General features: G+C 41.4%; 1 protein-coding gene across 2 annotated transcripts; it reads left to right on the top strand.

The window, feature by feature from the left end:
- The first annotated feature begins 139 nt into the window (after positions 1-139).
- On the top strand, positions 140-14,076 carry ipo7 (importin 7). 2 transcript variants are annotated; one of them, XM_069693422.1, is made up of 25 exons: positions 140-355; positions 2,850-2,931; positions 5,194-5,347; positions 5,509-5,667; positions 5,774-5,930; positions 6,128-6,217; positions 6,342-6,436; positions 6,529-6,613; positions 6,731-6,865; positions 7,279-7,378; positions 7,471-7,547; positions 7,677-7,793; positions 8,170-8,259; positions 8,409-8,574; positions 8,703-8,863; positions 9,432-9,560; positions 10,579-10,645; positions 10,782-10,907; positions 11,071-11,168; positions 11,277-11,372; positions 11,571-11,791; positions 12,361-12,569; positions 12,679-12,888; positions 12,992-13,108; positions 13,904-14,076. In XM_069693422.1, exons 1-25 carry the CDS (start codon positions 272-274, stop codon positions 13,999-14,001), a joined length of 3,123 nt encoding a protein of 1,040 aa, XP_069549523.1. In that variant the 5' UTR covers positions 140-271; the 3' UTR covers positions 14,002-14,076. The 2 variants fall into 2 exon arrangements, with proteins under 2 accessions (XP_069549523.1, XP_069549524.1); XM_069693423.1 differs by having other exon boundaries at positions 12,682-12,888.
- Positions 14,077-14,592: the final 516 nt, after the last annotated feature.

A 14,592-nucleotide genomic window follows, 5' to 3' on the forward strand; every position in this document is an offset into this window, starting at 1 on the left:
TGGTTGTTGTAATGAAGACAACCAGTAGGTGGGTCACCTTCACTATCTCAGTACACGCGCAGGTTGCGCCGGAAACTACAACTCCCATCGCCGCGCGGAAGTTCGTGCTGCACAAATTTGGCGCTGATCTATCCGGGTACTTCGTCCACTGCTTCCTTTCGCGCCGGGTAACCGGAGAGCCGTGCGTCCATGTGCGCAGTGACTGGGAACTGAGAGACCCCCTTTTTTTTTTGAAATATTAAAATCCGAGCCGCAAACAGAGTTTTTCGCGATGGATCCCGAGTCTTTGGTCGAGGCCCTCCGGGGGACGATGGACCCCAACCTGCGGGAGGCCGCGGAGCGACAGCTGAACGAGGTAAAAACGTTTGAGATTAGCCGTTAACGGTGATGGCAGTTGTGGCGCGGTCCGGGCACCGGGCCTCGGCCGTTCACAACACCGAGACGGTGCGATCACGCCAACCGGACTCCGCTGGCTTTTTTTTTACCTCGACAAATCCACTCGGTGGATATTCCGCTCGGCTCGGTACTCCGCGTCTTACCGCCCTCGTCCCTTGTCGCAGTTGTTTCGGCCGTTACTCTTATAAAGGTGAATCCCGTCATCTTTCTCTCTTTCTCTCTCGTGCCATTAAAAAAAAAAAAAAAAAAAAAAAAAAAAAAAAAAAAACCAACGTCAACGTTAGCTTCATCTCGAGCCAGCTGTGTCGCTAAAAATGCTAAACGAGCTAGCACGTTCTTCCCTAGCTGAGAGTAGGAGTCATTTCGGCGCTGACACGACATCAGACTAACACCGGCGGCGGGTTTTAAACCTCGGGTGGACCTGGGTGGACGTGGGGCACGGTGCTACTTGGGGTATTTAACAGCTGGATATTGATGTCAAGCTGCGCGGCTAACGTCAGCTAGCCAACTTAGCTTACTTGTTGGCTTGAGCTGCGCTACATAGCTGCTCACGTGTCACTGTGACAAGCCCTGAACTGAGCACAATGTTTAACACCGCAGCGAGATTTACGTTATCCAGCCTTTTACTGCCGGTTGTCTCACCTTTACTTGATATCTTATCGGTGTCTGTAAATCTAGTTTGGTTTTTTTTTGTTTTGTTTTGGTTTTTTTTTAATACGTATATTAAAATAAAGAGTTGTAGGCTAGCAGTTTCGTGTAAGCTAAAGTTAGCAGCAGCCAGGCTGTGTAGTTTAAAAAAAAAAAAAGTTGTGTTTGTACGTCACGTATCAGTTTCACTTCGGGCCTTTTAAATTGTGCGCGTATCTGTAATTATGTTTATCAAATCGAATTAATGGGTATACAAGACTGAGATAAATTAATTACATGACTGTGATTGCGTTTAACTTTCACTGTAACTTGAAGACCATGAAGTCTGATTTATTTGAGGCCAGTCTGATGTGCAGGTCCGAGGAAATAGTTGTGCGTTTCCTAGTTGGTTAGGATACACGGCTCTCTCCTCCTTTTAACAACCCGAAGCCTTTAAATCATAGCTTCAGATGATTTATCCAGAATACATTTGGAGCTCACTGAGCTGCATTTGTTATGTAGATTATATGCAGGAATGACGTCTTTAAAATGGTTTAGAAGCCAGTTTGCGTTTGATGAAGTTATGCTGAACAGTTAGATCACAACGCTGTGATAAAAGCTCCACTGTCCTTTGTGCCTGTGTTAATGTAAGTCACTGACATTTACCACAATCACAGGCCTATTTCTGTCTGATATTCAGGTGATATTCATTCAGCCACGGCAGAAACATTCAGTTTGTAATGCTCCAGTCAAGAAGAACTTCATCTGTTTTGTTCTTGGCAGTAGGAGCTTTTTTTTTGTTGTTTTTTTGTTCACACCCACATATGCATTGACTTGAATGGTCTTGGAGAGTATTCTGACACAGCTGGCTGGACTTATTTGAGTTCTGTATTGAACAAAAGAAATCATGTCTTCTGGAGGAGGATGGAGTAAATCTGTAGTTTCTAAATACAGTTCCTTCCTTAGTCATAAACTGACTCATGGAAATTTGCTAGATAAACATTGAATAAGGCCTGATGAAAATGTAATATAATGCATGTTTTGAACATATATTGATATGTTGGATGAAAGCATATACTGATGATACAGAAAATTCTGTTTGATGTGGAGCACTTCTCACGAGTTTGATATCTGTAAATGGCAGCATATTTGAGACTGACCCATGCAGATATCTGATACCTCCTTATTTATCAGGTTTACAAGTTCACCGGGACCAGCCAAATGCTCCTTTTTTTTTTTTTTTCTGGTGGAGGGAATTACCCAGAATTCAACCTTAGTTACTTGACCACTTAATCATATTTTGGGTCGCAGCTGGTTATTGTGAGCATCGGTTTGTTATGAAAATAGTTTTTATGGAAGACTCATGAATGTAATATTTACAGATTTGGACATTTTTTCCGTAACTCGGGTTTTGACTTGTGACAAATGCTGATGTTGGAAAATAACACAGTTTATTGTACATTATGTAAAAATGCTCCAAATTGCTCATTAATATTTGTGAACCGACAAGTAATTGTCTGTCCTTGTCAGTTGCCTAGCAACACTGTTGATGTGCCAGTATGACTTGTGCCAGTATGACTTAAAGCATGTTAATGCCAAACTTAACGTGTACTCAACTTACCTTGTCCAAAAAATAGACCCAAGTTTGCTGTGAAAGCTCAAAATATTTTTTTATGAAACAAATACAAAAAAAAAATGGCACAAAACCTATTGCACACAAAATACCATATATAATTTACAATTTATGATATACAAAAATAGGAGATTCCAAATGTTATGTGTTTTTATGAACAGTTTACATTCAGCTTTTCTATTGTGATTTACAGGGTCACACCCAGGTAAACTTTGTGTCCACCCTGCTGCGTGTCACCATGACTGATCAGCTGGATTTGCCTGTCAGGCAAGCAGGTGAGTCTAAACTTTGACATGTAAAGAATAGTTCTACAGTTGCTCTGCATATGTAAATCTGTTTTTCACTTTGATAGCTATTTATTTCAGTCTTTCTGGGCAGTAGAAAAATAACAGTTCCTCGGGAAATACAATTTTCAACACTTTTGTTTCTCGTTAAGAAGTGTTATTTTAACACAATGTTATGACATGCAGTCAAAGCTTTTATCCTCTTGTATAAACTGGAACCACACACGGTTACTGAAAAACCCTGCTACTGTGTGACTTTATGACTTTACCACTTTATCCTGCATCTGACTAAATTTGTTGGATTGCATTAGATGAGAAATCGACGAGAGGTTCTCCATGATCCCAAGTTAAACAGGTCACTTACATAATGGTTTTAAAAAAGGATAATTTAGCTGCGATACGTGATTCACACTTGTGTTTTTGTAGGCTAAAGTGCCACGCTCAAGTGCAGTGTACACGTGGAGTTGGTTAAATATAGCTTGTTTTGCTTCAGTCAAATGCAGCTCAGTGAGGAAGGTCTTAATCGACGGGGGGGGAATCTGTTTTCAGAGTTAAAGTCTTGACCAAAGTTGTTACAGAAAGTACACAGACAGTATCTGAATCATTGTGTGTCCACCTCTCAAGTATTCACAGCTCTACTAGCAAATTGAGCTGCTATAGAGATGGGCTTTGGTGCAATAAATTACTTTTCCAGCTGTAGAAAAGAAATGTCTGACAGTGTTGAGAGCAGAATAGAGGCAGAGCTCCTCCAGACTGCACTGAAGATCTTGGAATAATTTCAAATTAGATTAGAAAAGTAGATTACAAACGTACATACGTCTAAATTTATATGCTGGCACTTAGTCAATCACTTAGGCTGGCCAGATTGTTATTTGTTTAGAGGCTGTCTGGTTTGAAGCTGGGAGGCAGTCCAACATAAAAACACTTGTCATGTTTTGTTTAGTTTTTTTTCTTTTTTATGGAAAAATACACAGCTTCTTTTGTGATCACTTTGTGATTGACAGTTGTTGCATCATTTTGTGTGACTAGATTGATCAAATTATAGTAGTTGTTTCACAGCCCCTCACGTCCCTGGAAAGCACGATTGAATGTGGGTTTGAGTTGTATTTGAATCAGAGTTGGCAGTATGATGCTGTGTTCTTGAGGTTCCTGCTACCAAATTAAGACAACACAGGTAAATAAGATTTCATATGTGGTGCTCAAAGCATGTTAAAATAATATTGTTCTTGAGTTTTTAGATGTGATATTTGTTTTTAAATCTTATTTATTTTTTGTACCACAAATGAAATTTCATTCACCTCAAATGTGTTTGTGTGTTAGCAACTAAAAAGCTCAACATGTAAAGCACACTGAATCCTTCTCAGCTCAATGCTTCAAGGGGAAATTGAGAATTTCTGTGATGTGAAATGATAGTTTTGAGTCATCATAGTTGTACCCCTTTGGCCTTGTTCATATTATTTCTAATATTGAATTTCGGACTATTTCAACTTTTATGAAGAAGAAGGCTGTGATGTTAAAGAATGGCTTCATGTTATTTTAGTTGCCATTTTTGGTCATATATTTAAGCTTGCAGTAGTTTCATTAATCTACACATTTTTGAGATGTAATTTCCCTCATGTCCATGAATCTCATTTATATGACGGACTTGGTGGCTTTGCAATGCTGTGTGGTTTGGTGGTCATAGGTGGAGGGGAGTGGGGGTTAATGCTCCGTCAGCATTGATAGGCTGGATTATGATTGCCTCGCCAGCAGTGTAGACATTTGTGTCAGCAGTCTGACGTCTGCCTCCCAGCCCTCACTCCTCCGCTGCCTCAGATGCCTCTCCCAGCGAGCCACTGAACTCAGTGGGGCCCCACACTGTCGATATGAACCGAGCTGACACCCTGGTGCCACATTCAAAACTACTGAACTACAGATGGAAGAATTTATTTCTGTAGCTTAGGCTTTAGGTGGCTCTAAATTCACACTGCTGTGCTGTACACAGCTATAAAGATGTAAATGCAGTCAGTGTGATGGGTGCAAGTTTGGGACTTGCATAATGGTGTTTTTTTTTTAATTTATTTTTTTAACCCATACATAGTGGTTCAGTTACTTTGGTAAGTAACTGAACCACTATGTTAATGTGGGGAAACATAATATAATACTAATATTTTTAGGACACATTCATCCATCAGGTTTTTGGGTCTTTGAAGTTTGGGATGTGCTCTGAAAGAGCTTTAAATGGCTGACCTTTTGTATTCTCTCTCTGTGTAGGTGTGATTTACCTTAAGAACATGATAACCCAGCACTGGAGTGATGGAGACGGTTCAGGCACAGAGACGCCTGTTAATAACATCCCGGATGAGGACAGGCAGTTCATTCGAGACAACATAGTGGAGGCCATCATCCACTCCCCCGAGCGCATCAGGTAACGCAAACCCTGCTGGCTGATCGGAGCGATAGGACCACAGGGGATTTTTTTTTTTTCATCCATCCATGTTTCCTTCCAATCCCTCATGTCCACTCCACTTAATGTGTTGTCACTTTTTGAATCCCCTTGTTCTAAAACTGCCCTTTTAAACTTGACAGGGTTCAGCTGACAACATGTATCCACCACATGATCAAGCATGACTACCCCGGCAAGTGGACGACCATCGTGGACAAGATTGGCTTCTACCTGCAGTCAGACAACAGTGCAGGGTGGCTGGGCATCTTGCTCTGTCTTTACCAGCTTGTCAAAAACTATGAGTAAGTTCCAGTTTTCAATCTTCAATACTTTATATTTTCGTATAAAACATGAAGTGGGAGGTAAACATTGTGTTCGTGGTGCTGATGTAACCTTTGTCTGAAACAGATACAAGAAACCAGAAGAGCGTCAACCTCTTGTGGCTGCCATGCACATCTTCATGCCCATGCTGAAAGAACGCTTCATCCAGCTGCTGCCTGACCACTCCAGTGACTCTGTCCTCATACAGAAACAGATCTTCAAAATCCTCTATGCCCTCTTCCAGGTGATGTCACAACTCCTAAAGCTCTGAGTGACCCGTGTTAAAAAAAGAACAAGCAGTATTAAAATACATGTTTTTCATTGAAATCAATGTTTATTCTTAAATATATAGAAAACATGAACATAATAGAAATATGTGCTGTCGTTGTAGTAGGATTTCAGTTTTTAGAGAAAACCTGACTGTCTTGTCCGTCCCCACAGTACAACCTCCCTCTGGAGCTCATCAACAGACAGAACCTGACAGAGTGGATGGAGATCCTGAAGACAGTAGTGGACAGAGATGTACCTCCGGTAAGAAGACAAAATTCATTTGTATCGCTTTTATAATGGCAAAACTTTAAAAAAAGATTTACAAGGTGTGCACATTTTACTTCTCCACAAGCAGACTGTGCTAACAATGCTTTTGTTTGTGCAGGAGACGATGCAGATAGATGAAGATGAGCGGCCTGAGCTGCCGTGGTGGAAGTGTAAGAAGTGGGCCCTTCACATCTTGGCTCGGCTGTTTGAGAGGTAAAAGTCCTGTAAAACATCTTTTGACTCGCTGAATAAATCGTACAAACATGTTTAAAATGATCATTCACTATATTAAATCCTGTTTGCAGGTATGGAAGTCCAGGCAACACAACCAAAGAGTACGCAGAGTTTGCTGAACTTTTCCTAAAAGAATATGCAGTTCCTGCGCAGCAGGTAAGACGTTTAAAAGACAAAAAGTATTTACAGTGGCCCTCCAGTCAGACCAAAGTGTACTTTGTTTTGAGAGAACATCACAAATAAATTGAGTTTTTTTGTGCCTTTGTCTCCTAGGTGCTGCTGAAAGTCTTATACCAGTACAAGGAAAAGCAATACGTGGCTCCCAGAGTACTCCAACAGACACTCAACTACATCAACCAGGGCATAGCACACGCTCTGACGTGGAAAAACCTCAAACCACACATCCAGGTAAACATACAACATGTTTGAATGGCCAGTAAACATTTCACAGTTCTGTATATGACAGATGTTTAGCTGTGCATCAACAAAATTGTGAAACCCTTTTTGTTTTGATGGACTGGTCACTGGCAGAAGATTTAAGTGCAGGCTGCTAATCAGTCCTAGTTCATCTGCAGCTAAAATAAGCAATACTGTCTCCTATTTTATCATGTTACCACCTCATGGAGATGATGCTGTTTGGCTAACAAAATAATAAACCAAATAGTGTTTTTGTTTATAGATTTAACAGTCTGCAGTGGGAGCTTAGTATTTGGAATAATTGGAAAGCGTGTAGAACCTGTTCCGCGACAACAACAGCTCTCGCGTCGAGTTCCTGATGTCTACTGTGTTAACCTTTCCTAATTGTAACCTTTGCTTTTCAGGGCATCATTCAGGATGTGGTGTTCCCCCTCATGTGTTACACAGATAGCGATGAGGAACTGTGGCAGGAGGATCCATATGAGTACATCCGCATGAAGTTTGGTAAGCAGACAAAGTTTTTGCCTGGACTCTAAAATGAATCGAGTGCATGTGTGATGACTAACTGTCCCTTCAATTTGTGCCGTGTCCCTTAGACGTGTTCGAGGACTTCATCTCCCCAACAACAGCAGCTCAAACGCTCCTCTTCACTGCCTGCAACAAGAGGAAAGAGGTGAGTTGACATTAGGTTCTTGGGAATTTTCCACAATTGTGTGCAAGAAACAGATGTTGTCTCTGTCCCATAATTCAAATATAGTTCTCACTAAAGAATAATACAGTGTGTTGTTCATTCTTTGTTTAGGTGCTGCAAAAGACCATGGGCTTCTGTTACCAGATTCTCACTGATCCCAGCTCGGACCCCAGGAAAAAGGATGGTGCTCTGCACATGATCGGTTCTTTGGCTGAAATACTGCTGAAGGTAAGCTGCTCCCAGCGGCTTTATTTGCACTACTGCTCTGACAGCCCCCGTTTTTAACACGAGATGATTTTGCAGGAAGTGATTTAGATATCTATTATTGGAGATGGTGAAAACTACTGTGCCTACTTGGTTTTAGATTGGAATTATTTAGTTGAAGTCCATTTTAATATTTCATAGCTGTGGTCCAAATATTGCCAAAACTGTAGAGTTGAAATTAGCCATTTACCTAAACTCAGTTTGAACAGCCTTTTTTCTAGTAAGTTCCAAACTAGTCATTCATGAATTTTTGGTAAAGTACAAACTGCACATACAGGATAAGTGTTGTGTAAATTGTGTTTGATGGTCTTCACAGTTTTTCCTTTATGTCTTTACACAGAAAAAGGTATACAAGGACCAGATGGAGTTCATGCTGCAGAATCATGTCTTCCCCCTGTTCCGCAGTGAACTGGGCTACATGAGAGCCAGAGTGAGTGATAATCACCCAACCAGCAGACCTCAGACTTCTGTGATAACAGCACTGAATGAAGTGACTTACAATGTTGGCATGTATCTTTAGTTTAGGACCTTTTTAATCTGTCCTGTCTCATTCTCTCAACCCCTCTTGTTTTCATATAGGCTTGCTGGGTCCTGCATTACTTCTGTGAGGTGAAGTTCAAAAGTGACCAGAACCTGCAGACAGCTCTTGAGCTGACCCGCCTCTGTCTAATCAATGACAATGAGATGCCAGTAAAGGTAGAGGCTGCTATTGCCCTGCAGGTTCTCATCAGCAACCAGGAGAAAGGTGTGCAAGTAAAGTCATGCAGCTCATGGTTTGCTGACTGCACCACATACAGTAATTGTCTGGGTCTTTTGTTTATTCAATAGTGTAATTTAATAGTCATGTCTAAAGTTTTGTATTTTGTTGTTTAGCCAAAGAATACATCACCCCCTTCATCCGGCCAGTGATGCAGGCACTCCTGCACATTGTCAGAGAGACAGAGAATGATGACCTCACCAATGTCATCCAGAAGATGATCTGTGAATATAGCGAGGAGGTCACTCCAATTGCAGTGGAGATGACACAGCACTTGGTGAGTGCAATCCGTGTGAAGGCTATCTGTTGGTGTCATGATTTTGATATGATACCATCAGATTGGCCAAATAAGCTCTCTCCCTAAGGTTGCTATGAATGAGGAGAACTGTGATTTCCAAGAGGACAATAACTATTTGAAGATGATCTGTGTTATTTCCAAACTGACTTTATTCTAATAGAAAGCAGGAAAATAAATAAAAGTATTACCGGGCAGATTTTTATCCAAAACTGTGATGTGCCTGACAAAAAGACAACTGCAAATCCACTTAAAGGTACCAGGATTGTGATTGCTTCATCAAATTTGCTGGCATCATCAACTATTATCCAACATCAAAGTTATCCTTTTTTTTTTTTTTTTTCTACGTGAATAGTTCCCAAATGCTTGTATGTTTGAACCCTCTGTTACTTTTAAGAGAAACATCCAGTCAAATTTGCTTGGTAACTTTTCCTTTTCATATTGTATAGGAGTCCTGATAGGGGAAATCTATCAGATCTCCAGCCCGACAATAACCGTTAAGATATTTGGAAACTAATAGAAACACAACCATGTCCTCGCTCTTTGACAGGCGATGACGTTCAATCAGGTGATTCAGACGGGGCCTGACGAGGAGGGAGGGGATGACAAGGCTGTGACAGCAATGGGCATCCTCAACACCATTGACACCTTGCTAAGTGTGGTGGAGGACCACAAAGAGGTAAGCAGCATAGCTATTAAGTGCGCTGCACACACGCACAGACACAGTCTCCTGGCTGATCACTCATCTCGGAGCCACTTCCTCTGTAGAAGCAGCTCTGGTCTGCTGCAGCCTTCCTGCCAACACACTTGAGCCACCCACCAACTCCTGGGAACACGCTCTGTACTCGCCATGTTCAAAATGAGTCAGGCTGAGGCAGACGCTAGAAATAGTGCCGGGGCATGCTGCCACCATGTCTGCTGAAACATAGGACTACTGCTGCCTGAAGCCAAGAAGCTATTAGATTTGACCAAGCCTTTTGGATTTTTGATTGCGTAATGGTTCAGTAGTTTAGGTTTCAGTCTTTAAAAAAAAAAAAATATATATATATATATATTATTTTTTTTATTTTTTAAGAATTTTTTTTTATTTTAATGTACGTCGCTTAGCTGCTCAGAAGTGGAAGTACTTTTATTTGAAGTGTGAATTTCAACTGGATGATGAATTGCTTGTACTCTTTACTTCTAGTTTGACACTGTCCATATTTTACACTGATCTTTAATCCTGTTGTCAGGTGAGTAATTACAGAATCATTCTGCAGTTTAAAAAAAAAAAATCCCTTCTGCAATTATGATTTACATTTAAATATCCCTGTATAATCTGTTTTACACAATTAAAAGAAGGGCTGCAGAAATCATGATTTTCATAATCCATAAATCTGGTGATTATTTTCTTGAATAATCAATCAGCTGTTTGATCTTTTAAATGTCAGAAAGTAATGAAAAATGTCAACCAGTGTTTCCTAAAGATGAAGGTGCAGCATAAAATGTCTTGTTTTGCCCGAGCAACAGTCCACAGCCTGAAGATAGTTGGTATAATATCATGAAGGACTAAAGGAACCAGAAAATATTGAATGATTCTCCCTGACAGTCGAAGTGTCAGGAACATGCTGTTAAGATTAAACTACACACTTTGGATTTGACAGCTTTATTATATATTGATGAAATCCTCATTACCTTTAACCCTGCTGCTGTTTCAGATCACCCAGCAGCTGGAGGGCATCTGTCTGCAGGTGATTGGCACTGTGCTGCAACAACACGTACTGGGTAAGTACGACCGCCTCTTCCTGATCTTCCACATTCCACCTGCATGTTGCACTAACACCGTTTCTGTCTGACCTACTGATTATTTACAGACCAGATTTACCTAGAGTGACTCTCTTGTCTTTCACTTGCTTCCCAGAATTCTATGAGGAGATCCTGTCCTTGGCTCACAGTCTGACCTGCCAGCAGGTGTCACCACAGATGTGGCAGCTTCTTCCACTTGTGTATGAAGTCTTCCAGCAGGATGGATTTGATTACTTCACAGGTACGAGCATGAAAGGAAAACTCTTCACGCTGATGTTGGGATGCTTCAGTGAGGGGTGTAGACTTTTCAATGAAATCCAGGCCTGTACTCTTAAATCAGCCAGTTTCCTGAGTTTAGACATTGAAAGAGGAACAAGTGAGAATAACAACTGTTTCTGTTTCAGATATGATGCCTCTCCTTCACAACTATGTCACAGTTGACACAGACACCCTCCTATCTGACACCAAATACCTAGAGATTATCTATAGCATGTGCAAGAAGGTAACAGCGAGCATGACGAAACATGTTGCAAGAGTGTCTGTGCATTCAGGCTGAATTATTTGTGGAGTGCTCTTTAGGAGGTTTACCATGGCCCGTTACTTTACACAGGTCCTGACAGGTGATCCAGGTGAGGATCCAGAGTGCCATGCAGCTAAGCTCTTAGAGGTGATCATTCTGCAGTGCAAAGGCCGTGGCATTGATCAGGTCAGTGGTGAATGAAGTTAATCCTATTTTCCATTTAACAGAAGTGAGCCACTCAGATAAAGCGGTAACTCCTACCTCGCAGTGACTATTCAAACATGTACAGGATGCACGAAGGCCTGCAGTTGTGTAGTATTTAAAAAAAAATCATGTTTGTCATCCTGATGAGATGTGTGCTATCTCACCCTGCTGCTGTTGCAGGTTGTGCCCTTGTTCGTGGCTGCTGCCTTGGAGCGTTTGACGCGGGAGGTGAAGACGAGTGAGCTGAGGACTATGTGCCTGCAGGTGGCCATCGCTGCACTTTACTACAGCCCCCCTCTTCTCCTCAACACTTTGGAGAATCTTCGCTTTCCCAACAACACTGAGCCAATCACTAACCACTTCATAAGCCAGTGGCTGAAAGATGTCGATTGCTTCCTTGGGTAAGACTCAAGTTTTTATTAATGCATGTTCCAGCTAAAGATGAACTATTGACCATTGGAGACAAAAATGCTGATGAATTTTCCATTTAATTTGTCTTAATACACATGCAGCAGAATTAGTTTTTAGTGTATAATTAGAGTCACGCACTCCAGAGGCAGAGGAGGGAGGAAGAAATTCAGGAGATCGAGCTTTTGGTGCAGACAAACTTTTAAAAAAAAATGTATGATGTATTGTTGGATTTAAAATGAACCAAAATACAACTTAAGAGCACTTTGCTGTGAGAGTAGACATACTGACATTTAAAATGGAATGATGGACGACAGTCTGTCTGTAGTAGCTGGTAATGACAATATTACATTATTAAAATACTGATGACTGTCCAACCTTGCTAGAGCTGCAGGTGTCAGGTGTTGACTGATGTCATCTTGCCCAACCACAGCACAAATATGTTGTGCCTTTCCCTAAAAGACAGCTGACTTTAAAGCTTCATTAATCAGTCGTTGCTATTTTTTAATCTGGTGTTCACTGAACTGCGACTAACGTTTTGTTCCCCTTGCTCTGCTCACAGCCTCCACGACAGGAAGATGTGCATTCTGGGACTCTGCGCTCTCATCGACCTCGACCACAGGCCTCAGGCTGTCAACCAGGTGGCCGGTCAGCTTCTCCCAGCAGCCATCCTACTGTTCAGTGGCCTGAAGAGGGCGTACGCCTGTCGAGCAGAGCATGAGAATGAGGACGAGGACGACGATGAAGACGGGGAAGATGAGGATGACAACGGTAAGACATAAATATTTGATGTATTAAGTGTCACTCCTGCTACATTTAGTGTCACGCTGCAAGTCAAGACGTGAGCTGTTTTTGAAAGGACTTGTCTTCACTCTGAAAGTAGCCGAACTTGGCAGTGATGAGGACGACATCGATGAAGAGGGTCAGGAGTACCTGGAGATGCTGGCAAAGCATGCAGGGGAGGACGGAGATGATGAAGACTGGGAGGAGGACGATGCTGAGGAGACGGCACTCGAGGGCTACACTACAGCTGTAGACGACGAAGATAACTTGGTGGACGAGTATCAGATCTTCAAAGCCATACTACAGAGTAAGGCAACAAACTTTTTATCACTGTCTTGCAAATCCGAAATGAATGTTTCAGTCAAATAAATGTGTCCCTGTTGTACTGATGTCACGTCACTGTGATGCAGATATCCAGACCCGTGACCCGGCATGGTACCAGGCACTAACACAAGCCCTCGACGAGGAACAGGGCAAACAGCTTCAGGACATTGGCACACTTGCAGACCAGAGACGGGCAGCACACGGTGAGCGCCAGCTAAGACGGCTCCTCAATTTTCCAATTAAATGCTGACGCTTCACTTCAGGCTGACAATAAAGCAATTTTTCTACTTTGTACCATTTACTGCTTTTTTGTTTTGTTTTGTTTATTGATGTAGTTCTACGTGAAATAAAAACTCAATTATACAACCAATCTACATGATTATGAAAATATAGATTTGCACCTCCATATAAGACGATAGGTGTGCACTCCCAGTTCAACAGTAAACATTGTGTACACTGTAGCCCAACCTGCCTGTATGATTTCTGACTGCTCGTTGAGCAGAGCAGTGGTCCCTGGATTTAATGAACCAAACTGTCCCTGCTGTCCCTGTGGAATCTTTTGTTGCATGTTGGTCCTCATTTCTATCTCATCATTTCGTCTTCATTATCAACAAACAACAAAAAACAAAAAAAATCTTCAGCAGCTGAGCATCAGAGGGTGAAGAAAGCAGATGAGTGTATGTTGGGGTTACTTAATCTTTTAATCATGCTTGTCCCTCTTTCCATTGTATTTTTCTGTTTTCCCTGTTGGATTAACAATAAATTTTCTTGCCTTAACATTATATACCTACATCCTGTGTTGTTCTGTGGATGATGATGATAATACAGGGAATAAAAATGCAAGAACGTTATTTTTCACATGACAAAATGAGAGTTGTCTTGGAGCTCCACACTAACGTATTAAAATGACAAACGAACAGTGAGCAGCAGTAAATCTTAAGTAAACCCTGGTTTACTGCTTATTTGGCTAAGTACTGTTGCTTATTGTCTGATTGCAGAATCCAAGATGATCGAGAAACACGGCGGGTACAAGTTCACAGCGCCAGTGGTGCCATCTACTTTCAACTTTGGAGGCACTGCTCCAGGGATGAATTGAGTCATCTGTTCTACTTTTTATTACTCTGTGACTGATTGTAGTGAAGTGAAAACAAAGCTTGTGTTGTTCCCTTAAGTAGTGGTTCCAGAACTGGTTCTTCTCAGTCATTCTTCAATCTGTCAAATGGGAAATAGCACCAGAAGATGTGGGAAAGCAACCAAAATGCAACCAATGGCTGGGGAAAACAAACCAAGAACTTGAGCACGATGCAAGAGAAGAAGCTCTGAACAACGCTGTCTTCTGGAGCCCAGAGCGGAGGGGATACCATGACAGCAACTCTTTTGTTTATCGTTTTTTTTCCCACTTAAACAAAATTGGGGGATTAACAGATAGAATTGATAATGGGACTAAATATTTCATTATCACTGTTGTGGCCAAGTGGTCGTAATAAGATTATACCTCTGGTAGTGGTGAAATCTACATTATTTTCTACATAAACAAACACCTGTTTATGTATTTTCAAGCCAAGGTTATTGCTTTTTCAAGTAGCCTTGAAAAACAACCAGAGGCATTTGTAAGGTATCAACAGCTGTATTCATATGTAGCATATTGGATAATTCATAGCACTATGTGATGCCTGATCTCTGTAAA

Source organism: Brachyistius frenatus, unplaced genomic scaffold, assembly GCF_029030835.1.
Source record: "Brachyistius frenatus isolate BFR_SWC_R1_liver_20210118 unplaced genomic scaffold, ASM2903083v1 Contig_15, whole genome shotgun sequence".
NCBI lineage: Eukaryota > Metazoa > Chordata > Actinopteri > Embiotocidae > Brachyistius > Brachyistius frenatus.

Excerpts from the sequence above, each read along its gene's own strand:
- ipo7 (XM_069693422.1), top strand. The coding sequence starts at position 272 with ATGGATCCCGAGTCTTTGGTCGAGGCCCTCCGGGGGACGATGGACCCC. Across the intron at positions 2,932-5,193 it reads TTTGCCTGTCAGGCAAGCAG|GTGTGATTTACCTTAAGAAC; the intron begins GTGAGTCTAAAC and ends CTCTCTGTGTAG. Across the intron at positions 12,889-12,991 it reads CTTCAAAGCCATACTACAGA|ATATCCAGACCCGTGACCCG; the intron begins GTAAGGCAACAA and ends ACTGTGATGCAG.